Source organism: Bufo gargarizans, chromosome 8 (assembly GCF_014858855.1).
Source record: "Bufo gargarizans isolate SCDJY-AF-19 chromosome 8, ASM1485885v1, whole genome shotgun sequence".
In the NCBI taxonomy this organism is placed as follows: Eukaryota; Metazoa; Chordata; class Amphibia; order Anura; family Bufonidae; genus Bufo; species Bufo gargarizans.
This window is the reverse complement of record NC_058087.1, coordinates 13256826-13284015: the sequence shown is the minus strand read 5'-3', so window position 1 is coordinate 13284015 and position 27190 is coordinate 13256826. Positions and strand designations below refer to the sequence as shown.

General features: G+C 43.7%; 1 protein-coding gene across 1 annotated transcript in view; it reads left to right on the top strand.

Annotated features, from left to right (window-relative positions):
• Window positions 1-27190, top strand: part of XIRP2 (xin actin binding repeat containing 2) — a 402283-nt gene that overhangs the window by 202761 nt on the left and 172332 nt on the right. The window contains 1 exon segment of the mRNA XM_044303644.1: window positions 19802-19952. Within this exon segment, the coding sequence (XP_044159579.1) occupies window positions 19802-19952 (151 nt within the window).

The window sequence follows — 27190 nt, the reverse complement described above, 5'->3', positions numbered from 1 at the left end:
ACTATCAATCACTAAGTAGGACTGCCCACTGGACTCCTAAGCCCAGAAGATGCAGGAATATACATTAGTAAATTACAAGTTTCCCTGAATCTTTTCCCACAATTCTATATACCAGTCTGCTCAGCTCCTCCAGCTCTACAACATGCTGTCGGCAGATGGGACTGTACATTAAACGTGCCAGCTTCCCTTTAATTTTTTTCAGTACAGCTTTAATCAAGTTTCCATAAAATAATTAAGGAAATTGGCCATCCAATCATGCTAATTAACTGGCTTGTGGCTCTGAGCTTCTTTGAATAACTACCAGTAGCAATGCGCTCTTCTTCTACATCAGAACATAGTAATTGAGAGAGAAATCAAAGGGGAACCTATTTGGATTTGTTAATTCTCATTACCAGCCCTGCACTTTGCCTTTCCTTGTTGTTCTTCACAGCAAGGCGCTGATTTTGTAGTATAATAAACCATAATTTGCTTTCAAAACTTACCTGCAGAATGAATCGCCCCTTCTCGTTTTTAAAGATTCCGGTGGAACCTTAGATCATGGCGCTCATCACAAGACAATGAATAGCTTATTGCACAGCAGGAGACGTCTTGATTGGAGAATGCCTTCATTTAGCTTCCATTCCGTTCAGCAAATGTTTGCAGTAATTTGGGTAGCGGTGGTATTTAAAGAAAGACAAATGGCGTTATGAGGACCTGTAGTTACAAAACTCCTACTCATAATTATAATCTTAATATACAATATTCTATGGTCTGACTGCAGAACTTTTTTTTTTTTTCTGCCGTCAAGCTGTGTTCTTAAAGAAAATTAAAGCAAATGGCTATGACTGTATGGAAAGCTCTCATAATGTGAATTTATATACTTATGTATGTATAGTCCACCATGGATAAAATGCAGAGTTTCCATCTCTAATCTACAAGGAATAGTGGGGGAAATTTATCAAAATTGGTGCTAAGTGGATTACGCCTTTCATTTTTTAGAGCTCCTTTGGAAAATGAAAAACTCAATCTGATTGGTTTTTACAAGCAACTAAGCCAGTTCTCCTCAGCATCAGTTTTGATAAATCTTCCCACAGTGGCCAATTTCTCTGCAGTGCCTTCACAGGGTAAATGAAGTATTACACAGTTCCCATTGAAATCAATGGTCTATCGGTGTAATGCATAAATGTCCTTGGTCCCCCAAAGTGAGAGATGATCTTTGCAGCTGCTCTCTGCTCTGGCGGTCAGAAAAAGAGACTGTTTTTCTATTAAAGGGAGTATCCACCTTTCTAATACGGGCTGGGCAATCAATATAAGATCTGAGAGGGTCAGAGTCTCCCCACTGATCAGTTGCTTGCAGGCACTGCAGCCTCTTCGATGGCTAAATGATCATTTGGGGCAATGTTCCTACTAGGAATGCTGTATTGTAGCTTTGTCCCATTCGTGTGTAAGGCTGCAGAAGGCATGCTTATAACATCCCGTGGTGGCAGTTTAGGCAATCTAAAATTCTGCATGCTCTAGGTATGGCACTGTTCCAATAGCCTTCTCTAAATGACTTGAAAAATATGCGAGGACCTGTCACATCTCCTGCCATGTCAGTTGTATTACTGCAACTACTTGCATTCCCCATGTAAACGTAATTCTGGAGCACATTTTCTTGCAACTCTTAAGTATGCAATTCCTCTTTTATTACTGCTATAAGTGTATGAATAAATGTACAACTGGGTGTTAGCAGTTGGGGGGGTGTACCTGTACAATACGCAGGGGGTACTTGCCAATTGTTTTGTTTTTTTATGTTACAGTATGTTATTTCACGCTTTGTATCCCCAGTATAGTAATGTATGGAAGTGACGGAGTTAACCAACTCTGGTGCAGCGCATAGCAAAGCAGCAGGTCTGCAATAAACCTTTGGGGGATGAGCAAAATCACCCTCATCACCCAAAATAAAAATAAAATAGCATTATGAGCATTGCCGCATGCGAAAATGCCCATACCATTAAAATATTAAAAAAGTTAACATAACAGGAAAAAATTTAAAAACGGCCGATTCGCGTTTTTTCCATCACTTTATCTCCCAATAAAATGGAAAAAAAAGTGATCAAGTCATACAAAATGGTATTGTGAAAAAATAACAGATCATCCCGCAAAAAATTAACCCCCACACATCAACGTAGACATAACTATAAAAAAGTTATGAGGGTCAGAATATCGCAATGAAAATGTAAAAAAATGGGGTCTGATGAGGCTTAGCTTACTGCAGTGAGCAGGCCTATAGATGTCCTGAGCAGGGGTGCTGTTAGAGTTGCTTTTCCCAACAAAAAATACTGATTACACAAGTTAAAAAGGTTGATGTGGGTTAATACGGGTGTTATTTGATCATATTTTGCTCCATTTCAATCAAACTTTTGACTATTGGGTAAACCCTGTGTATTTAAGTTTTATTTAGCCTCTATTTTTAAAATCTTTCTGTGGGGATTCAAACTCTACATTGAAGGCATCAACCTTAACCACTAGGCTATAGCGCTCAATGCTGAGTCAGGGTTAAAAAACCTCATAAAAGTTTCTCTTGTATTAAAAACCTCATAGAAGTTTCTCTTGTATTAAAAACCTCATATTATATAATACAAGAGAAACTTCTATGACGTTTTTCAGCAGTGTCTTATCATTAAGCTCTATAGCCCAGTGGTTAAGGTTCTTGCCTTCAATGTAGATGGTTGTGAGCTCAAATCTCCAAAGAAACATTAAAAAAATAGAGTCTAAATTAGACTTATATACCCCTTTCATGTTCTTAACACTGACTCCCTATATGGACACATCCATATTTGGAGTCATAACAAGGACTCCTAAGCTGGGAAATTCACCCACTCTGGAGTATCGACTGTTGAAGGATCTTCCAGGACTAAAGCAGGGGGCCTCTTAGAGGATTGGGGCCCTGGGCATAGTTTGCTCACCACGTAGCGCCAGACAATAACCAGGTCTAGTGATGGACAAACATCTGCGGGGACGGTTCACGGCGGGTCCCATTCATTTTAATGGCAGACGAACCTGAAAAACCTTCAGATCATATTTGCAGCCACAAAATACTTACTAGATGTGCACACATAGTCTCACAACATGGACACTGACATACCAGAAGTATTGAGCGAATCTGCGATCTAAAAGCATTATTTTTTAAATAGCACATGAACTAGGAAGGCGTCTGCTGCTACCTCCTCTTCCTGATCCGATGCCAAAAATGGCTGCGCATCGGAAATGTCTTGTAATGGATCGGAAAATAATTCCTGTGACTCGAGCGGAGGGGATATGGTGGTGGTGCTGTTGGTGGTGGTGTCTTTGGGGGTGCACACAGCAGAGAGTGAAGAGGGTGCAGATAGAAAGGATGAGGAGGGTGCAGAAGCGGAAGGCTGAGTGAGCCACTCAACCAAGTCTGGTGCGTCCTTTGACATAATCGCACGCACCTTCTGCAACTTCCCACTTAGGCTCCGGCCTGGTGCTCCTGCCCGACCCCTACCACCCCTGCGGAAGGGCCTGCCTCTTCCTCTGCCTGTCATTTTTTAAATGACCCTGTGACAAAAGTCTCTATAGAAGCGCAGTATTTGTGGAAGAAGGTATATAACAACCCGCTTCAATAAGCTGTTTTGGGGGGCGACTGGTATATCACACCAGTTATAATAATTTTTTCCAGTACCGTTTGTCACTGTGTGTAGCAGAGGGATTGCACACCAGTCACCACCACTGCTGCGCAATACAAATCCACTATAATATGCTTTCTATGTTAGAAAGTATATTATATGTGTATTACACCCCTCTGTACTGCACACCTATCGATAGCACACCTATACCAGTCCTTAAAAGGACTTTTGTGGCCCTATTAGCTAGCGATTTGTGTCCCTAACAGCCTGTCCCTGCTCCACACAGAAACCTCTCCCTACACTGGCAAAAGACTGAATGTAAAATGGCGGACAGATCAGGTCTATTTATAGGGTAGAGGGTATGTCCATGTGCTGAAATGTCTCAATTGGCTGTCCTATACCACCTGATGGATGTGTCATGGGTCAAAGTACTTCACAATGTAAAAGAAAATGGCGGGCGCGAATATCGCCATATGTTCGCATATGGATGTGAACCATGATGGCTTTATTCATGAACAGCAGGCAGAGATCTTGAACATGTGGAGGATGTGAGACACAAAGTAGAATAACTTTTCATTAGAAAATTGTAAACCCAACGAATGTAATCTACATTAAGATGATTAAGCTTTACAGATACTAAAGTGGAAAACAGTTCTAGACAAGCATTTCAATTGACTTGGTAGCATGTGAAGAAGAGCAGGTTGCGAAATCTCTGTTGTAGCTCCTTAGCACTGCTGGAAGTAGATTTTTATACCTTTTGTATTACAATTTTAACATACTAGGCATCTATCCAAAAAGAAGAAGAAGTTAACCAGAGAAAATTTCAAGCTTCGTGTTCGGTTAACGCAACATTGAATTTGTGTCATGCGGAATATTTTACATTGATTTTCTGAGAGCCAATCAATAGTTTCTGTTTTTGTTGGTCTTCTTATCTTTCTCTCTGCATATCTCAACAAGTTTATCCTTAATCTGCAAGAGCTTCATTCGCTACAAGTGTTTGTCAATAAGGCATTGCTATACGCTAGGGACCGGAACCGGCATGGAGACGGAATATATTGGGCTTATTAATTTACCTTTCATAAAAAAATGCCCCCGCAAGCAGCTGCTGCGAATCTTTCACGCGGTCAGCAACTGATTGTATCAGGCTGCAAATTCACCCCAAAAGCAAGGATGAATCGACATACTTTGATATATTTAAAATAAACACACCCCAAAATTGGTTGTATCAGACAGCACTTTCAGCCCAATAACAGATGCCTGGATTACTGCAATTACTGTTTAAAACAACCTAAAATCTGTAGTATTTGATCACTTTGGATCTCCAGTTAGTGCAGCAAGGTGTAATAGAATCGCTCCTATTGGACCCTGTTCTAATTTATAGCGTAGATGATGCCTCCCTATCCTTTCCCTACACTATGAATAATCTTTCCCTGAACAGCTCAATCGTGTTTTTTTTATTTTATTTCTTAATCACTGTCCCTAGTGCCTGCAATGTCTCTCCCTGCACTAAGTTCACTGTAAAATAGCGGATACTGGGCACGAGGAGGATTTTTATAGGGCTGTGACATCATTTCTGTACATCACCATGTGTATTATCATACCATTGTGATATCACTGTGAGCCTTATTGCTGTACTGTGACATCACTGTGCACATTATACCTGTGCTTTAACTTTACTATGCAAGTTATCCCACTATTGTGACATAAATCTGTGCATTTTCCTTGTGCATAAGGAAAATGAACATAATCATAAGCTTCTCATATTCATGCTATAGAAGGTGATCATATGTAATACCCCAGACTTGGGGGTATTACCACTGTGTATTTTAATTACCTAATTTCATATGTTTTATATGCAATTCTGTGTAATGTTGTAAATGTCTGTTGTACTGTGTCATCTTATCCAGGAGGGGGAGGTATTGGTTGGCTGCAACAGGGCTTAACCATCCTGTTCCACTCCTCCTGGTAGAGTGCGCTCATCCAACTTCCTGCCAGGAGAGGGAAGTCTACAATGATTTGGTTACGTCTATGGTCAGAGTTAGGCGGAGAAGGGATGTGAGATGTCCTGTTCTGATAGTGGAGGGAAGTAGGGACACAACTCATAGGACACCTACTCTGAGGGACCACTTTTGAGAGTCAGGATCCAGATACTCTCTCCTGCCAGAAGACGAGGAAGCAGCTCATAGGGCATCAACTCTACCGAACTGAAACTGAACTGAACTTTAGTAAAAAAAAAGATTTTGTTACGTTCAACTCTGGCCTCATTCTTCAGTGCTAAAGTAGGACACAGTGACACAACTACACTACATCAAGGCCACTACCACTCCCATCCTCTACACCGGCTCCACATTGATCCTTTTGATGCCTCTGGTGGGAAGAGACAGCTGTTGGCTGAATGATTAATGTGCATGGCCATTTTTAGGGGTGTGTCAGCAATGACCAGCAGAATTGTGAGTGCACATCTGGGTTATCACTCAGGATCCAAATTCTTTAGTGTTAGCACAGTATATCCATAAATGCCATGATAAAGTGCATGCAGTACATCTGGAGGACTATGGTACCTCATGGTTCAGAGGATCGTAAATTTAAGGGCTAGTTATGGAAGTTTGTCAGTGCTCGTACTGCAGATCAGACACTTGAACCTCTTCATTGCTATGGATGCATGCAATACATCAGGGTTTAGGCGCTTAGCTCTTGGTATCATAACAGAATCCTAGCGTTCAAACATCAAGTTGAATGTTAAAGTGGTTGTGCAGTGGCGTGATATTTATAACCTATCCTTTTACGCCACTGCACAGCCACTTTAAGTAACCAGAGAGGAATGCAGTGCTAGGCATAACTTTCTGGGCTCAAGGAATTGAATTGAAAATTCCAGAAAACTCCTTTAATCCAATCACAAGTCCTCTGCTTGAGTCTTTCTAGCAGTTTGCAGGGTACTCATCCAATTTAGGATAAAGCCTGGAGAATGAGAGTTGATGGTCCACAGTGGCCTGACCCCAGACATTTTCAGTCTTGTTCTATTCTCTTTAAGTCAGAAAATACACATAAATAATGAAGTTCACAAATTACAGTTCAATCCTCCATGGGTTTCTTGGCAGTTTCTCATGGAAACTTCTCGCCACATTAAAATAAATCTGTTTTAAATAGAAGTGGTTATTTCCTCCACCTAGTGTTAGCCAACAACACATAAACCCAACGGACTCAGCGTCACACCACTAGTTATAATTAATTCATCAGACTCTTAATATATTATGAGCACATCTTACGCAAGATGGCGAGAAATATTATTCCTGTCCTTATCTCATTCTTTTTAAGCTACTGTGCTTCGCTGATGGTCATTTACTCCAATCTAAACACTTGGATACACAGCACTTACTAGAGAATATCAAGATTTAGCCCTTTAAGACAGAGGGGGACATTTATCAAGCCAGATACATCAGGTTTTTTTCACGACATGTTGAATGTGACTTGCAACATTTCTGCGACATTTCGGAGACACGCCACTTTTCAAAGTGGTATATGTTTAAGGAAGAAAAGTGAGATTAGATCTGGATTTTGGCACAAAAAGTTGCATCCTATACCAGGAAGCCCCCGGGGCATTTTTAAGACTAAGTCATACAGTACAACAACACAATTAAGCTGCACCAAATACATGAAAACTGTTTCATAAATTTGGAGCAATTACATAATGCAAAACTACACTTAAAAGTGACATGAAAACTATCTCAAATAATAAATGCCCCCCAGAGTCTTTTAGATGAGAGTTAAATGGGATCTCCGCATTGGACAATCCCAACTTGTTAGAAAGGTCTTTTCACAATAAGCTGATGTTAGCCCCTCTGCTAAGACCATAAGTGATCAGCTTTAATCTTTAAAAAATCTAGAAGAAAGTGTTTAATTTCCAGGCAGCACCACGACAGGGGAAATGAAGCATTACATAGTGTCCATTCTCAAGAAGGAGGTGACTCCAGGACAGGACAGGGCAGGACCTTCACAGTATGAGACCCTCTTTGTAATCTCTCTCCACTTTGGCCAAGAGATAAGGATCCTGATTAGAGAAACCCCCTTTATTAATGAGGACCTTAATTTGCAGTTAAGAAACTAATTGCATCCCTATGGTTGTTTGGGAAAAACTGTAAAGAGTAAAAAGAGACTGGAAGTACTAATACCTCCATCATTATGTTAACCGTACACTGCCATTGGGTAAATTTCTGCCCTGTAAGGTACTTCTGAATTGTGTGTTTGCTGCTACTTGTACTACTGCCCAAACATCTACCATCAAGTGCACCCCAACTACCACCCGGCAGAAGCCCCAAGATCAGGGTATTCCCCTAGGGAAGACATAGTGTACCGTCCTAGGGAGTCCCAGAGGGAGGACTATGACCATGAAATGTGAGTACTACTACCCCTCACAGGGCCAAACCACCACTCCCATCCTCTCTGTCCTCTGCTTCCCTTCCTTGGCTCACTTAATGTTTACAGGACAGCTCTTCCTGTTTTTCATCTAATGGTTCTGCCTTGCTATAGGGATTTAGTGTGATCAAATTGAACTAACCATATCAAAGTTTATTAGAGTTACAACTTAAAAGTCCTAAGCCCGAAAGCCAATTCTGGAACTTGGGCCCCTAAGCTAAATAGTGTCATTTATTATACTGGTGTAGAAGGTCATAGGACCCCCCCCCCCTTCCCTCAGGTATCAGTGCCTGAATGTGAATGCTACCTCTGCATCCCCTGGAGCTATGTCCCAGATGTGCACATCTCCTGCAGTGTCTGACTGCTAGGATCCTGACAATTCTGAGAATGAGATTCTAGCTTTAATTGGCCATTCACAGTGTCTCAATATTGAAATGAATTGAAAAATTACAAAAAACTGAGCATGCTAATTCAGCTGTTTCTGTATCTTCCATACATTTTAAAGGATGGGAAGCATGACCACCTCCATGAGAAGAATGGTGATGCCTTGTGACCCTTCACAATCACACTTTTAGAGTATACTGTAGCTCCAATAATGAATAGCACAGGTGAATATAAGAGACGCTATTATATATCTGATTGAAGAATTGTGCTTTCTCATGGGCTTCAGCTGGTTTCCTCCTCTTTCCCTTCACTCTGCCTCTTATTTCTAATATTTCTAGTATCAGTCTCTCACTCCAGCCTCATACACAAAAATCTATGGTGTGAGGAGGAGAGATGCTACCAGCTAGTAAGGAGGATAGGTAATCAATATTGCACCAAGTATTGCATCAATTAATGTTAAAAGCAGCTTGATTAAAACAGATTGAAGCCTTTTCTATATATTACAAACTTTCTTATAGTCACATGCATTATACATTCATGAAATTTGGTCTATAATTCTAGGTACACTTTAAAGCTTGACTAATTAATCTCAGAAAACCCCTTTAACCATATTTAGACCGGACCATTTATGGCCAGGCATATTTTAATTTTTTTAAGGCCTGCAGCCTCAAAACCAAAAGCTTTTTTTTAAATTCAATTATTTAAAAGGGTTTCAAGGACTTAAACATTGATGACCTATCCTGGAGATAGATAATCAATGACAGATTGGTGCGGGTGCAACATGCTGCAATGGTGGCTCAGTTGTTAGCAATGGTTCCTTGCAGTGCTGGGGTCGTAAGTCTGAATTCGACCAAGGACAACATCTGCATGGAGTTTGTATGTTCTCCCTGAGGGTTTCCTCCGGGTACTTATATTTCCTCCCACACCAAGACATACTGATACGGAACGTAGATTGTGAGCTCCACTGCAGACAGGTAGATTATAAAGTCTGCGGAATATGGTAGCGTTATATACAGTTAGGTCCATAAATATTGGGCCATCGACACCCATACAAAGGATTTGAAAAGAAACAAACGAGATGTGCTGTAACTGCAGACTGTCAGCTTTAATTTGAGGGTATTTACATCCAAATCAGGTGAACGGTGTAGGAATTACAACAGTTTGCATATGTGCCTCCCACTTGTTAAGGAACCAAAAGTAATGGGACATAATAATCATAAATCAAACTTTCACTTTTTAATACTTGGTTACAAATCCTTTGCAGTCAATTACAGCCTGAAGTCTGGAACGCATAGACATCACCAGACGCTGGGTTTCATCCCTGGTGATGCTCTGCCAGGCCTCTACTGCAACTGTATTCAGTTCCTGCTTGTTCTTGGGGCATTTTCCCTTCAGTTTTGTCTTCAGCAAGTGAAATGCAGCTCAATCGGATTCAGGTCAGGTGATTGACTTGGCCATTGCATAACATTCCACTTCTTTCCCTTAAAAAACTATTTGTTTGCTTTTGCAGTATGCTTTGGGTCATTGTCCATCTGCACTGAGAAGCGCTTTCCAATGAGTTCTGACGAATTTGGCTGAATATGAGCAGATAATATTGCCTGAAACACTTCAGAATTCATCCTGCTGCTTTTCTCAGCAGTCACTTCATCAATAAATACAAGAGAACTGGCTCCATTGGCAGCCATACATGCCCACGCCATGACACTACCACCACCATGCTTCACTGATGAGGTGGTATGCTTAGAATCATGAGCAGTTCCTTTCCTTCTCCATACTCTTCTCTTCCCATCACTCTGGTACAAGTTGATCTTGGTCTCATCTGTCCATAGGATGTTGTCCCAGAACTGTGAAGGCTTTTTTAGATGTCGTTTGGCAAACTCTAATCTGGCCTTCCTGTTTTTGAGGCTCACCAATGGTTTACATCTTGTGGTAAACCCTCTGTATTCACTCTGGTGAAGTCTTCTCTTGATTGTTGACTTTGACACACATACACCTACCTCCTGGAGAGTGTTCTTGATCTAGCCAACTGTTGTGAAGGGTGTTTTCTTCACCAGGGAAATAATTCTTCGGTCATCCACCACAGTTGTTTTCCGTGGTCTTCCGGGTCTTTTGGTGTTGCTGAGCTCATCAGTGCGTTCCTTCTTTTTAAGAATGTTCCAAACAGCTATTTAGGCCACATCTAATGTTTTTGCTATCTCTCTGATGGGTTTGTTTTGTATTTTCAGCCTTATGATGGCTTGCTTCACTGATAGTGACAGCTCTTTGGATCTCATCTTGAGAGTTGACAGCAACAGATTCCAAATGCAAATAGCACACTTGAAATGAACTCTGGACTAGGGATGAGCGAACTCGAACTGTATAGTTCGGGTTCGTACCGAATTTTGGGGTGTCCGTGACACGGACCCGAACCCGGACATTTTCGTAAAAGTCCGGGTTCGGGTTCGGTGTTCGTCGCTTTCTTCGCGCTTTTGTGACGCTTTCTTGGCGCTTTTTGAAAGGCTGCAAAGCAGCCAATCAACAAGCGTCATACTACTTGCCCCAAGAGGCCATCACAGCCATGCCTACTATTGGCATGGCTGTGATTGGCCAGAGCACCATGTGACCCAGCCTCTATTTAAGCTGGAGTCACATAACGCCGCCCGTCACTCTGCTCTGATTAGCGTAGGGAGAGGTTGCGGCTGCGACAGTAGGGCGAGATTAGGCAGATTAACTCCTCCAAAGGACTTGATTAACTGATCGATCTGCAGCTGTGGATCATTGAGCTGCTGATCCTCAATTGCTCACTGTTTTTAGGCTGCCCAGACCGTTTGTCAGTCACATTTTTCTGGGGTGATCGGCGGCCATTTTGTGTCTTGTGGTGCGCCAGCACAAGCTGCGACCAAGTGCATTTAACCCTCAATGGTGTGGTTGTTTTTTGGCTAAAGCCTACATCAGGGTGAAGCTGTCACACCAAGTGCATTTAACCAGCAATAGTCTGTTCATTTTTTGGCCATATACAAAATCAGGGGCAAGCTGCGCCTGTCACCAAGTGCATTTAACCCTCAATGGTGTGGTTGTTTTTTGGCTAAAGCCTACATCAGGGTGAAGCTGTCACACCAAGTGCATTTAACCAGCAATAGTCTGTTCATTTTTTGGCCATATACTAAATCAGGGGCAAGCTGCGCCTGTCACCAAGTGCATTTAACCCTCAATGGTGTGGTTGTTTTTTGGCTAAAGCCTACATCAGGGTGAAGCTGTCACACCAAGTGCATTTAACCAGCAATAGTCTGTTTATTTTTTGGCCATATCCCAGTCTAATTCTGTCACTAAATCCATACCGGTCACCCAGCGCCTAAATACTAGGCCTCAAATTTATATCCCGCTAAATCTGTCCTTAGTGCTGTAGCTGGGCGAGTTATTTAGTGTCCGTTCAAGCACATTTCTTGTTCTGGGTTGAAATACAATTCCCAATTTAGCAATTTCATAATTTAGTGGTTTCTGCTATATCAGAGCTATTTGAAATCTATCCCTAAAAGGGTATATAATATTCAAGGTGCACATTGGGTCATTCAGAATAACTTCACACACACCCGCTACTGTGTATTTCCAAGTCTAATTCTGGCACTAAACCCATACCTGTCACCCAGCGCCTAAATACTAGGCCTCAAATTTATATCCCGCTAAATCTGTCCCTAGTGCTGTAGCTGGGCGAGTTATTTAGTGTCCGTTCAAGCACATTTCTTGTTCTGGGTTGAAATACAATTCCCAATTTAGCAATTTCATAATTTAGTGGTTTCTGCTATATCAGAGCTATTTGAAATCTATCCCTAAAAGGGTATATAATATTCAAGGTGCACATTGGGTCATTCAGAATAACTTCACACACACCCGCTACTGTGTATTTCCAAGTCTAATTCTGGCACTAAACCCATACCTGTCACCCAGCGCCTAAATACTAGGCCTCAAATTTATATCCCGCTAAATCTGTCCTTAGTGCTGTAGCTGGGCGAGTTATTTAGTGTCCGTTCAAGCACATTTCTTGTTCTGGGTTGAAATACAATTTCCAATTTAGCAATTTCATAATTTAGTGGTTTCTGCTATATCAGAGCTATTTGAAATCTATCCCTAAAAGGGTATATAATATTCAAGGTGCACATTGGGTCATTCAGAATAACTTCACACACACCCGCTACTGTGTATTTCCAAGTCTAATTCTGGCACTAAACCCATACCTGTCACCCAGCGCCTAAATACTAGGCCTCAAATTTATATCCCGCTAAATCTGTCCCTAGTGCTGTAGCTGGGCGAGTTATTTAGTGTCCGTTCAAGCACATTTCTTGTTCTGGGTTGAAATACAATTCCCAATTTAGCAATTTCATAATTTAGTGGTTTCTGCTATATCAGAGCTATTTGAAATCTATCCCTAAAAGGGTATATAATATTCAAGGTGCACATTGGGTCATTCAGAATAACTTCACACACACCCGCTACTGTGTATTTCCAAGTCTAATTCTGGCACTAAACCCATACCTGTCACCCAGCGCCTAAATACTAGGCCTCAAATTTATATCCCGCTAAATCTGTCCTTAGTGCTGTAGCTGGGCGAGTTATTTAGTGTCCGTTCAAGCACATTTCTTGTTCTGGGTTGAAATACAATTCCCAATTTAGCAATTTCATAATTTAGTGGTTTCTGCTATATCAGAGCTATTTGAAATCTATCCCTAAAAGGGTATATAATATTCAAGGTGCACATTGGGTCATTCAGAATAACTTCACACACACCCGCTACTGTGTATTTCCAAGTCTAATTCTGGCACTAAACCCATACCTGTCACCCAGCGCCTAAATACTAGGCCTCAAATTTATATCCCGCTAAATCTGTCCCTAGTGCTGTAGCTGGGCGAGTTATTTAGTGTCCGTTCAAGCACATTTCTTGTTCTGGGTTGAAATACAATTCCCAATTTAGCAATTTCATAATTTAGTGGTTTCTGCTATATCAGAGCTATTTGAAATCTATCCCTAAAAGGGTATATAATATTCAAGGTGCACATAGGGTCATTCAGAATAACTTCACACACCCGCTACTGTGCATTTCCAAATCTAATTCTGTCACTAAACCCATACCTGTCACCCAGCGCCTAAATACTAGGCCTCAAATTTATATCCCGCTAAATCTCTCGTTACCGCTGTCCTGTTGTGGCTGGGAAAGTTATTTAGTGTCCGTCAAAGCACATTTTTTGTTCTGGGTTGAAATACAATTCCCAATTTAGCAATTTCATAATTTAGTCGTTTCTGCTATATCAGAGCTATTTGAAATCTATCCCTAAAAGGGTAGATCATATTGAAGGTGCACATAGGGTCATTCAGAATAACTTCACACACACGCTTCTGTGCATTTCCAAGTCTAATTCTGTCACTAAATCCATACCGGTCACCCAGCGCCTAAATACTAGGCCTCAAATTTATATCCCGCTGAATTTGAATACAATACATTGGGCCAAATAATATATTTGTTGTTGTGGTGAACCATAACAATGAGAAAAACATCTAGTAAGGGACGCGGACGTGGACATGGTCGTGGTGGTGTTAGTGGACCCTCTGGTGCTGGGAGAGGACGTGGCCGTTCTGCCACATCCACACGTCCTAGTGTACCAACTACCTCAGGTCCCAGTAGCCGCCAGAATTTACAGCGATATATGGTGGGGCCCAATGCCGTTCTAAGGATGGTAAGGCCTGAGCAGGTACAGGCATTAGTCAATTGGGTGGCCGACAGTGGATCCAGCACGTTCACATTATCTCCCACCCAGTCTTCTGCAGAAAGCGCACAGATGGCGCCTGAAAACCAACCCCATCAGTCTGTCACATCACCCCCATGCATACCAGGGAAACTGTCTCAGCCTCAAGTTATGCAGCAGTCTCTTATGCTGTTTGAAGACTCCGCTGGCAGGGTTTCCCAAGGGCATCCACCTAGCCCTTCCCCAGCGGTGAAAGACATAGAATGCACTGACGCACAACCACTTATGTTTCCTGATGATGAGGACATGGGAATACCACCTCAGCATGTCTCTGATGATGACGAAACACAGGTGCCAACTGCTGCGTCTTTCTGCAGTGTGCAGACTGAACAGGAGGTCAGGGATCAAGACTGGGTGGAAGACGATGCAGGGGACGATGAGGTCCTAGACCCCACATGGAATGAAGGTCGTGCCACTGACTTTCACAGTTCGGAGGAAGAGGCAGTGGTGAGACCGAGCCAACAGCGTAGCAAAAGAGGGAGCAGTGGGCAAAAGCAGAACACCCGCCGCCAAGAGACTCCGCCTGCTACTGACCGCCGCCATCTGGGACCGAGCACCCCAAAGGCAGCTTCAAGGAGTTCCCTGGCATGGCACTTCTTCAAACAATGTGCTGACGACAAGACCCGAGTGGTTTGCACGCTGTGCCATCAGAGCCTGAAGCGAGGCATTAACGTTCTGAACCTGAGCACAACCTGCATGACCAGGCACCTGCATGCAAAGCATGAACTGCAGTGGAGTAAACACCTTAAAACCAAGGAAGTCACTCAGGCTCCCCCTGCTACCTCTTCTGCTGCTGCCGCCTCGGCCTATTCTGCTGCTGCCGCCTCGGCCTCTTCCTCCGCCTCTGGAGGAACGTTGGCACCTGCCGCCCAGCAAACAGGGGATGTACCACCAACACCACCACCACCACCTCCGTCACCAAGCGTCTCAACCATGTCACACGCCAGCGTTCAGCTCTCCATCTCACAAACATTTGATAGAAAGCGTAAATTCCCACCTAGCCACCCTCGATCCCTGGCCCTGAATGCCAGCATTTCTAAACTACTGGCCTATGAAATGCTGTCATTTAGGCTGGTGGACACAGACAGCTTCAAACAGCTCATGTCGCTTGCTGTCCCACAGTATGTTGTTCCCAGCCGGCACTACTTCTCCAAGAGAGCCGTGCCTTCCCTGCACAACCAAGTATCCGATAAAATCAAGTGTGCACTGCGCAACGCCATCTGTGGCAAGGTCCACCTAACCACAGATACGTGGACCAGTAAGCACGGCCAGGGACGCTATATCTCCCTAACTGCACACTGGGTAAATGTAGTGGCAGCTGGGCCCCAGGCGGAGAGCTGTTTGGCGCACGTCCTTCCGCCGCCAAGGATCGCAGGGCAACATTCTTTGCCTCCTGTTGCCACCTCCTCCTTCTCGGCTTCCTCCTCCTCTTCTTCCACCTGCTCATCCAGTCAGCCACACACCTTCACCACCAACTTCAGCACAGCCCGGGGTAAACGTCAGCAGGCCATTCTGAAACTCATATGTTTGGGGGACAGGCCCCACACCGCACAGGAGTTGTGGCGGGGTATAGAACAACAGACCGACGAGTGGTTGCTGCCGGTGAGCCTCAAGCCCGGCCTGGTGGTGTGTGATAATGGGCGAAATCTCGTTGCAGCTCTGGGACTAGCCAATTTGACGCACATCCCTTGCTTGGCGCATGTGCTGAATTTGGTGGTGCAGAAGTTCATTCACAACTACCCCGACATGTCAGAGCTGCTGCATAAAGTGCGGGCCGTCTGTTCGCGCTTCCGGCGTTCACATCCTGCTGCTGCTCGCCTGTCTGCGCTACAGCGTAACTTCGGCCTTCCCGCTCACCGCCTCATATGCGACGTGCCCACCAGGTGGAACTCCACCTTGCACATGCTGGACAGACTGTGCGAGCAGCAGCAGGCCATAGTGGAGTTTCAGCTGCAGCACGCACGGGTCAGTCGCACTACAGAACAGCACCACTTCACCACCAATGACTGGGCCTCCATGCGAGACCTGTGTGCCCTGTTGCGCTGTTTCGAGTACTCCACCAACATGGCCAGTGGCGATGACACCGTTATCAGCGTTACAATACCACTTCTATGTCTCCTTGAGAAAACACTTAGGGCGATGATGGAAGAGGAGGTGGCCCAGGAGGAGGAGGAGGAGGAGGAGGAAGAGGGGTCATTTTTAGCACTTTCAGGCCAGTCTCTTCGAAGTGACTCAGAGGGAGGTTTTTGGCAACAGCAGAGGCCAGGTACAAATGTGGCCAGCCAGGGCCCACTACTGGAGGACGAGGAGGACGAGGATGAGGAGGAGGTGGAGGAGGATGAGGATGAAGCATGGTCACAGCGGGGTGGCACCCAACGCAGCTCGGGTCCATCACTGGTGCGTGGCTGGGGGGAAAGGCAGGACGATGACGATACGCCTCCCACAGAGGACAGCTTGTCCTTACCCCTGGGCAGCCTGGCACACATGAGCGACTACATGCTGCAGTGCCTGCGCAACGACAGCAGAGTTGCCCACATTTTAACCTGTGCGGACTACTGGGTTGCCACCCTGCTGGATCCACGCTACAAAGACAATGTGCCCACCTTACTTCCTGCACTGGAGCGTGATAGGAAGATGCGCGAGTACAAGCGCACGTTGGTAGACGCGCTACTGAGAGCATTCCCAAATGTCACAGGGGAACAAGTGGAAGCCCAAGGCCAAGGCAGAGGAGGAGCAAGAGGTCGCCAAGGCAGCTGTGTCACGGCCAGCTCCTCTGAGGGCAGGGTTAGCATGGCAGAGATGTGGAAAACTTTTGTCAACACGCCACAGCTAACTGCACCACCACCTGATACGCAACGTGTTAGCAGGAGGCAACATTTCACTAACATGGTGGAACAGTACGTGTGCACACCCCTCCACGTACTGACTGATGGTTCGGCCCCATTCAACTTCTGGGTCTCTAAATTGTCCACGTGGCCAGAGCTAGCCTTTTATGCCTTGGAGGTGCTGGCCTGCCCGGCAGCCAGCGTTTTGTCTGAACGTGTATTCAGCACGGCAGGGGGCGTCATTACAGACAAACGCAGCCGCCTGTCTACAGCCAATGTGGACAAGCTGACGTTCATAAAAATGAACCAGGCATGGATCCCACAGGACCTGTCCGTCCCTTGTCCAGATTAGACATTAACTACCTCCCCATAACCATATATTATTGGACTCCAGGGCACTTCCTCATTCAATCCTATTTTTATTTTCATTTTACCATTATATTGCGAGGCTACCCAAAGTTGAATGAACCTCTCCTCTGCCTGTGTGCTAGGCCTAAATATATGCCAATGGACTGTTGCAGTGGTGGCTGACGTGAAGCCTCATTCTCTGCTATGACATGCAGACTGATTCTCTGCTGACATGAAGCCAGATTGTCTGTTACGGGACCTCTCTGCTCTGCCTGTGTGCTAGGCCTAAATATATGCCAATGGACTGTTGCAGTGGTGGCTGACGTGAAGCCTCATTCTCTGCTATGACATGCAGACTGATTCTCTGCTGACATGAAGCCAGATTGTCTGTTACGGGACCTCTCTGCTCTGCCTGTGTGCTAGGCCTAAATATATGCCAATGGACTGTTGCAGTGGTGGGTGACGTGAAGCCTCATTCTCTGCTATGACATGCAGACTGATTCTCTGCTGACATGAAGACAGATTCTCTGTTACGGGACCTCCCTCCTCTGCCTGGGTGCTGGGCCTAAATATATGCCAATGGACTGTTGCAGTGGTGGCTGACATGAAGCCTGATTCTCTGCTATGACATGCAGACTAATTCTCTGCTGACATGAAGCCAGATTGTCTGTTACGGGACCTCTCTCCTCTGCCTGGGTGCTGGGCCTAAATTTATGACAATGGACTGTTGCAGTGGTGGCTGACGTGAAGCCTGATTCTCTGCTATGACATGCAGACTGATTCTCTGCTGACATGAAGCCAGATTGTCTGTTACGGGACCTCTCTGCTCTGCCTGTGTGCTAGGCCTAAATATATGCCAATGGACTGTTGCAGTGGTGGCTGACGTGAAGCCTCATTCTCTGCTATGACATGCAGACTGATTCTCTGCTGACATGAAGCCAGATTGTCTGTTACGGGACCTCTCTGCTCTGCCTGTGTGCTAGGCCTAAATATATGCCAATGGACTGTTGCAGTGGTGGGTGACGTGAAGCCTCATTCTCTGCTATGACATGCAGACTGATTCTCTGCTGACATGAAGCCAGATTCTCTGTTACGGGACCTCTCTCCTCTGCCTGTGTGTGTGCTGGGCCTAAATATATGCCAATGGACTGTTGCAGTGGTGGCTGACGTGAAGCCTGATTCTCTGCTATGACATGCAGACTGATTCTCTGCTGACATGAAGCCAGATTGTCTGTTACGGGACCTCTCTCCTCTGCCTGTGTGTGTGCTGGGCCTAAATATATGCCAATGGACTGTTGCAGTGGTGGCTGACGTGAAGCCTCATTCTCTGCTATGACATGCAGACTAATTCTCTGCTGACATGAAGACAGATTCTCTGTTACGGGACCTCTCTCCTCTGCCTGGGTGCCGGGGCCTAAATATCTGAGAATGGACTGTTCCAGTGGTGGGTGACGGGAAGCCAGATTCTCTGCTATGGAACCTCTCTCCAATTGATTTTGGTTAATTTTTATTTATTTAATTTTTATTTTAATTCATTTCCCTATCCACATTTGTTTGCAGGGGATTTACCTACATGTTGCTGCCTTTTGCAGCCCTCTAGCTCTTTCCTGGGCTGTTTTACAGCCTTTTTAGTGCCGAAAAGTTCGGGTCCCCATTGACTTCAATGGGGTTCGGGTTCGGGACGAAGTTCGGATCGGGTTCGGATCCCGAACCCGAACATTTCCGGGATGTTCGGCCGAACTTCTCGAACCCGAACATCCAGGTGTTCGCTCAACTCTACTCTGGACCTTTTATCTGCTCATTGTAATTAGGATAATGGCGGAATAACACACACATGGCCATGGAACAGATGAGAATCCAATTGTCCCATTACTTTGGGTTCCTTAACAAGTGGAAGGCACATATGCAAACTGTTGTAATTCCTACACCGTTCACCTGATTTTGATGTAAATACCCTCAAATTAAAGCTGACAGTCTGCAGTTAAAGAAAATCACATCTTGTTTGTTTCATTTTAAATCCATTGTGGTGGTGTATAGAGCCAAAAATGTTAGAATTGTGTTGATGTCCCAATATTTATGGACCAGACTGTAAATGCATAAAATAAATAAAAATAAATAAATCCCCAAAGGAAGAAAAGGAAACTGAGCTGCAGTACCCAGACATGGCCACCATATATTGGATGAAGCCTCCAGGCTGGATGTGAATACACATACAATCTAGTATCTCTTTGTCCATAAACATACTCTGTTATATAAAAGTGACCTAGTGTCTAGAGGCAGGATGGTCAGCTCTGCGCACGGTGTGATTTCATCCATTGCCTGTCCAGGTCACAGAACCCTGCAGTGTTATGCTGTCAAACGTCACTTTGCTGTAGACACCCTTAGGAAAAACTGCATGTGTTTCCTCCTGATAACTTTCAGCAAACATCCCTTTTCTATCTGCTAACAGGAAGCTGAAATTGAGAGAAGTTTACGCTCGCCAGCAGTGAAGAGACAGACCGGGAATTCTTCCAGCCTTTCAAGTAAAGATTCCAACAAGAAAGGTGGTAGATCTCTATCGAACACCATGTCAGAGAGCGAGAAGGATGGCAGCGTGGCAGGTGAGCGTCACCCCTGTGCAGTACTATGCTAGCTTCATTGAATCTATTGTCCCCTGTTATCAGCCATTAAAGAACAGAGAAACTGCAGCTTTCTTCAATGAGAAGAAAAATATGTCTGCCCCCATGATCACTGCTTTGTGCCACATACCTGCAGTTCTGACAAGCTACAGGAACATTCACCCACATATGTGTCAACGATATTAGCAGAGGCGTCCCTTGGGTGTTTGGCACCCGGGCAGGCCCTTTCTCTGGCACCTACCCAATACTTTAACAAAAATTGTACCCCCTCACAGTAGTATTACCCTAATTGTACAACCTTCACAGTAGTTTTGTACAGATGTGTGCCCCCTCACAGTAGTTATGCCCACATTATATAGAAACATAGACTGTGTCAGCAGATAAGAACCATTTGGCCCATCTAGTCTGCCCAATAATAACATAATAACATTGTGCCCTCTCATAGTAGTTATGCCCTCTCTGTGCCCATTTCACAGTTTTAATGCCCTCTTTGTGCCCTTTTCACAGTAATAATCCCCATTGTGTCCCCTTTATAGTAATAATGCCCACTGTGCCCCTTCATAGTAATAATGCTCATTGTGCCCCTTCATAGTAATAATGCTCATTGTGCCCCTTCATAGTAATAATGCTCATTGTGCCCCTTCATAGTAATAATGCTCATTGTGCCCCTTCTCAGTAATAATGCCCATTGTGCCCCATTAATAGTAGTAATGCCCACTGTTCTAGTAATGCCCTCTGTGCCCCCTCCATAGTAGAAATGCTCATTGTGCCCCCTTCACATTAATACTGCCTTCTGTGCCCCCTTCACATTAATACTGCCTTCTGTGCCCCCTCCATAGTAGTAATGCCCTCTGTTCCCCCTCTATTGTAAAAAAGTTGTTTGTGCCCCCTCCATAGTAATAAAGTCCTTTGTGCCCCCTCCATAGTAATAAAGTCCTCTGTGCCCCCTCGATAGTAAGGCCTGAAGGAGGGGAGGAGCGCAGGGAGCTGAGCGGTGAGGGACAGGACCGCAGCTCCCAGCGCTCCAGGAATGAGTACTTCCATCTGTATTGATGGAAGCGCTCATTGCTTCTGGCACCCCCCTGAGAGCCGGCACCTGGGGCGGACCGCCCCCCACGCCCTCCACCTTAGTACGCCACTGGATATTATTAGCCACTTCTTTTGTAAGATATTTCTTTATAAATGTTATGCTCTAGGTTACTGCTCCTTTAAAAAGAACCTATCATTTCTCCTGACATGTCTGTGTTAGTAAATACTTGTATTCCCCATCAAATTCTGGAGCGAGCATCCTTTCTGTGGTTCTGTTCCTCTGTTATTCCTCTAAGTTGACAACTGGATGTTACCAGTAGGGGGTGCCCCTACACAATCTGACAGTGTGGCTGTGTAGGGAAGCGCCCCTTGGACAAGGGAAATAGTAATACCAAGTTATCAATTTATAGATTACTATGAGGAATAACAAGGGAACGGCACAATGCTGTGTTCTGTGAAAAGATACTCTGGAGGATGTACCTAATTTATGACGAGATGCATAAATTCTCATAAATTTGGTGCATCCTCTGGCAGTCCATGTGCCAAATCTGAAAACTTCACCTGCTAAGGGCTCATGCATACGACTATGTATTTTGCGGTCCGCAAAACACGTATCCGTATAAAAAACAATGGATGACATCCGTGTTACATACATTTGTTTTGCGGATCCATTGTAGCAATGCCTGTCCTTGCCTTCATAACGGACAAGAATAGGACATGTTTTTTTTTGTGGAATGGACGGACAAAGAGATACGGAATGCACAAGGAGTAATTTCCATTTTTTTGCAGCCCCAGTGAAATGAATGGCTCCGCACAGGGGCCACAAAAAAAACAGACACAGACAAAAAATACATTAGTGTGCATGATCTCTAAGGTCTCTTTCACACGGGCGTCCTGGATTTTCTTAGGATGCGTTGCGGCAAACCCGTGCGAGTGCGCATGCAATTTCAGTTCAGTTTTGACTGCGATTGCGTTGTTCAGTTTTTATGGCGCGGGTGCAATGCGTTTTGCAAGCGCGTGATAAAAAACTGAATGTGGTACCCAGACCCGAACCTGGACTTCTTCACTGAAGTTCGGGTTTGGGTTAGGTATTCTGTAGATTTTATTATTTTCCCTTATAACATGGTTATAAGAGAAAATAATAGCATTCTTAATACAGAATGCATAGTAAAATGTCGAGGGGTTAAAAAAATTTAATAAATTAACTCACCTCATCCACTTGTTCGCGCAGCCGGCATGTCTTCTTTCTTCTTCTTTCAGGACCTGCAAAAGGACCTTTGATGATGTAATCGCGCTCTCCACGGTGATGTCAGCGCAGGTCCTGCTGAATGAATATAAAAGATCCTTCTATCTTTATTTAGCAGGACCCGCGTGGTGAGCGTGATTACGTAATTAAAGGTCCCTTTGCAGGTCCTGAAAGCATTCTGTATTATAAATGCTATTATCTTCCCTTATAACCATGTGCCGCTCATCTGCACAGCCCCATTGAAGTGAATGCGTCCCGATTCACGCATTGCACCCGCGCGAAAAACTTGCCCATGTGAAAGGGGCCTAAGGCCCCTTTCACACGGGCGAGTATTCCGCGCGGGTGCGATGCGTGAGTTGAACGCATTGCACCCGCACTGAATCCTGACCCATTCATTTCTATGGGGCTGTTCACATGAGCGGTGATTTTCACGCATCACTTATGCGTTGCGTGAAAATCTATATTCTGCGTTTTTCACGTAACGCAGGCCCCATAGAAATGAATGGTGTTGAGTGAAAATCGCAAGCATCCGCAAGCAAGTGCGGATGCGGTGCGATTTTCACGCATGGGTTCTAGGTGACAGTCTATTCACTGTATTATTTTCCCTTATAACATGGTTATAAGGGAAAATAATAGCATTCTGAATACAGAATGCTTAGTATAATAGTGCTGGAAGGGTTAAAAAAAATAAAAAAGTTAACTCACCTTATCCCCATGATCGCGTAGTTCCCGGTCGGTCTGTTCTTTAGCTGTGGCTAAAGGACCTGTGGTGATGTCAGATCACATGCTCCATCACCATGGTGATGGACCATGTGATTGGAGCATGTGATCTGACATCACCACAGGTCATTCAGCCCACAGCTAAAGAACAGACCGGCATCTACGCGAACAAGAGGAGAAGGTGAGTTAACTTTTTTATTATTTTTAACCCTTCCAGCACTATTATACTAAGCATTCTGTATTCAGAATGCTATTATTTTCCCTTATAACCATGTTATAAGGGAAAATAATAGAATCTTCAGAACATCAATCCCAAGCCCGAACTTCTGTGAAGAAGTTCGGGTTTGGGTACCAAACATGCGCGATTTTTCTCACGCGAGTGCAAAACGCATTACAATGTTTTGCACTCGCGCGGAAAAATCGCGGGTGTTTCCGCAACACACCCGCACATTTTTCCGCAACGCCCGTGTGAAACCAGCCTAAGGCCTCGTTCACACTTCAGTGTTTGGTCAGTGATTTCCATCAGTGATTTGTGAGCCAAAACCAGAAGAGAAGCCTCAACAGACATAACGTATAAGGGAAAGATCTGCTCCTGTTCTGTGTTTAGAGCCGGACCTGGTTTTGGGTCACGAATCACTGATGGAAATCACTGACCGAACACTGACGTGTGAATGAGGCATAAGGCTTCTTTCACACGATCGAGTTTTCCACATTGGTGCAATGCGTGAATTGAACACATTGCACCTGCACTGAATCCTGACCCATTCATTTATATAGGCCTGTGCACACTAGCGTTGTTTTTCATGCATTATCTCTGTTACATGAAAATTGCAACATGTTCTAAATTCCGTGTTTTTCACGCAGCCCTGGACCCATAGAAGTAAATGGGGCTTCTGTTTCACTGATGGTTGTTAGAAGATGTAGATTGTTTGGTATTCTTCAGTTTTGTTTCACGCTTGCGAAAAATGCATGAAAACTGTTAAAAGTAAAGAAAACTAAATGCACTTGTGTGCAAAACCATTAGTTTTTCCTAAACAGATCCTGACACAATACGTATAGTTCGTGTGAAAGGGGCCTAAAAGAAAACTGGAGTAAAAGCTGCTGTCCATGCCATGCCACTGTCTCCGGAAAGTGGTGAGGGCAGCATGGAAACGGGGCTTGCGACTAAATTTGGGAACAATGGCATTTAAAAAGTCTTTTTAATATTTTACTATTGCCTAACATCAACCATCTGGAAACAATGCAAAATGCTGTGAAAAAACACACTTAAAATGCAGTATTTTTGCAAAAAAAAACAAACACATAGAGTGACACCAGCCAGGCAGAGATTCTTCACGTTTTGAACTACAATACCAGGCGCGCCGTGTAATCCGGGTCAGCTGGCTCTGTAGCTTCAGCTTTGTAGTTAAACAACAGGTGGCATTAGAAAACAGGTGGAGATCCACAGAGCGGCTAATTCTGTTTCCTTTCTGGGTACTCACAAAGTAATTTAATGACAGTCACCAAGCGAGGACGCACCGCAGCCGCATACCAAACAGCAGTGCACGGGAAGTGCTGGAACAGGATTTTAAAATAAAGTTCAAAAGGGAAAGGCAAAATAAAATTCAACAATTTTCTAACTGGCTGGCCCTAAGGCTAAATAGAAAATCTTCTTTGTTAGAATTTTTTTCAACAATTTATGTTTTTCTTATGTGTGTACAATATTTTTATACTGTTGCACAAGAAAAAATGGTTTATAACAAATCCATTAAAATTCTGGTTATTTAGTTTTCAGCTAAACCAGGTTTTCATTGTGTAATGGAAGGCTGGAATATTTTGTAATCTACATTTTGTATCAGTTCCTAATGGATTTCAAAAAACTTTAAGGCCATCATCACCTGCAACAGAAAATTCATTCCATTGATCTTACTGGGGCTTGTAGAAATCATGTGCTTCCCGCCAAAGAAACATTATTTAAAGGGCACCTGTCAGCAGATTTGTACCTATGACACTGGCTGACCTGTTACATGTGCGCTTAGCAGCTGAAGACATCTGTGTTGGTCCCATGTTCCTATGTGCTCACATTGCTGAGAAATATGATGTTTTAATATATGCAAATGAGCCTCTAGGAGCAACGGGGGCGTTACCATTACCCCTAGAGGCTCTGCTCTCTCTGCAACTGCTGCACCTTCTGCACTGTGATTGACAGGACCAGGCAGGCGTGATGATGTTTACACTGCCTGTCAATCACACTGACATAATGCTGTCAGTGTTATCCAATACATTCCAGAATTGTAAGGGTTAAGCCTCATTCACACGTCCGTGTTCCATGGGCGTGTGCTGTACGTATTCTCCACGGACAACACACACACCTATTCATTTTAATGTGTGTTTTCACACATAATGTGTGTATTTTAGCACTGTCCGTGTTTTTAGCACGAATGCATGCTCTATTTTGTCCGTGTTCATGGATCCATCACGTCCATTATAGTCTATGGGTTCCGTGTAAACCACGGATGGAACACGGATGCCATCCGTGTTGCACTTGTGTTCACAGATCATTAGGGAGAGAGGCTTTGAAAATTATTTTTCAGCTGTGACAGTGAAACACGGATGACACACTGACAGCAAAGAAACGGACACACGGACCCAACACGGATGCTTCACGGACAGTTTCACTGACCACCTTCTCACGGATTTGAGCACAGACATGGACGTGTAAATAAGGCTGCACATAGCATCATAAATCAATACAATGCTATGCGACCCCATCAGTGCTGGGAGGTCAGGACGGGTGCTGCTGTATACTCACGGAATGTGGAACTCATCTGAAAGGGGCCTTAGGGTAAGTCCACAAATGACTGAAAATACAGTGGAGAAATTCACAGCGTTTTACACTTTTTAGTGTGTTTTATATTTCCCTATGGACCGATATCTGGCTGCAGAATTTTTTTTTTATTATTTTTTTTTTTGGGGGGGGGGAACACTGTAAAATTGGAAAAACTTTTTTTTTTTTTTTAATGCTTATTATGAATCCACACTTGATATATTATGTACACTGTACACTGTATATAGTGACAGAGGTAAATATGGATCCCGCCTATTAATTTATCCCAAGTCTCTGTATTTAATCACACTGCCGTCTTTGAAAGGTTCAAAATGTCCCCATGTCATATGTAGTTCTGTCACCTAAATCACTTCTGCTGCGTTCTAGATAAATGTGAACATATCCACAATATACCCATGAATCACAGGAGAAGCTGAATGCACAGACTACTCTACCCATTATCTCCTGTTATATACTTGCATGTAGGAGACGCATACCCTGTTCTTGACAAGCTTGTTTACTAGTAACTGGTAATCTTGCAACTGTAATAACTATATAATAATCACAGCACAGCCAGAACATCTACCCCTGGGCTGTATTGGTAGTGGGAAGGCACTGTCATTCAATGAGATTATGCCAGGCTCGTCTGGATGATTGACATTTCAAGTTATTCATATAACAGCGGTGGAAAACACTCGAAGAAGGGCAATACAAATATTTCAGCAAAGCAAAGTTCAGAACAGAGCAAGACAGTGTTTTGGGTTAATATCATACACACAGAAATGTTCTCCAAAAGGCACATGCTAAGTGTAAAGTCAGAAGCTTTTATTAAAGCAATTAGGTTAATTTACAAGCAAATGCAAAGAACCTAGATTTCCTAGTACCAAGACCTTCCTGAGCCACTAGGGGGAGCTGCATGATGTTTTATTATTCAGTTCAGAGTGAGTGGTATAATCCCATGTGTAGTGAGCTCCCTCTAGTGGTGTCTTCAGGTTAGATTTATATCATATGTATATACTGTGTGTGGGCTCTTAAAACATATATCAATTTTATTAATAGAAAGATAAATAATTTGACACAAGAATATATAATTGGATGTAGATATGGCATTAACAATCAATATTATTATATCTAATAAACAAGACAGACTGTATTACAGTATATTTTAAATGTGATAAAACCTAAGACAAAAAGCAAACAAAACTTATACTTAGTCCAGTCCAAATAGGTTTTGTTAGATTTTTGGTTAGGTGTTATTGTTTTTCATCTATCTTTCTTTTTTATTTAGTAATCTATCTTTTTAAAAAAATTATATATACATATACATTTTTTAATTTGAGAGCACTGGATTTTTCTGTGTACTCAGTATATATACTGTATACTGAATAGTATACTCAGTATATATCTTCTGGGGCAGAG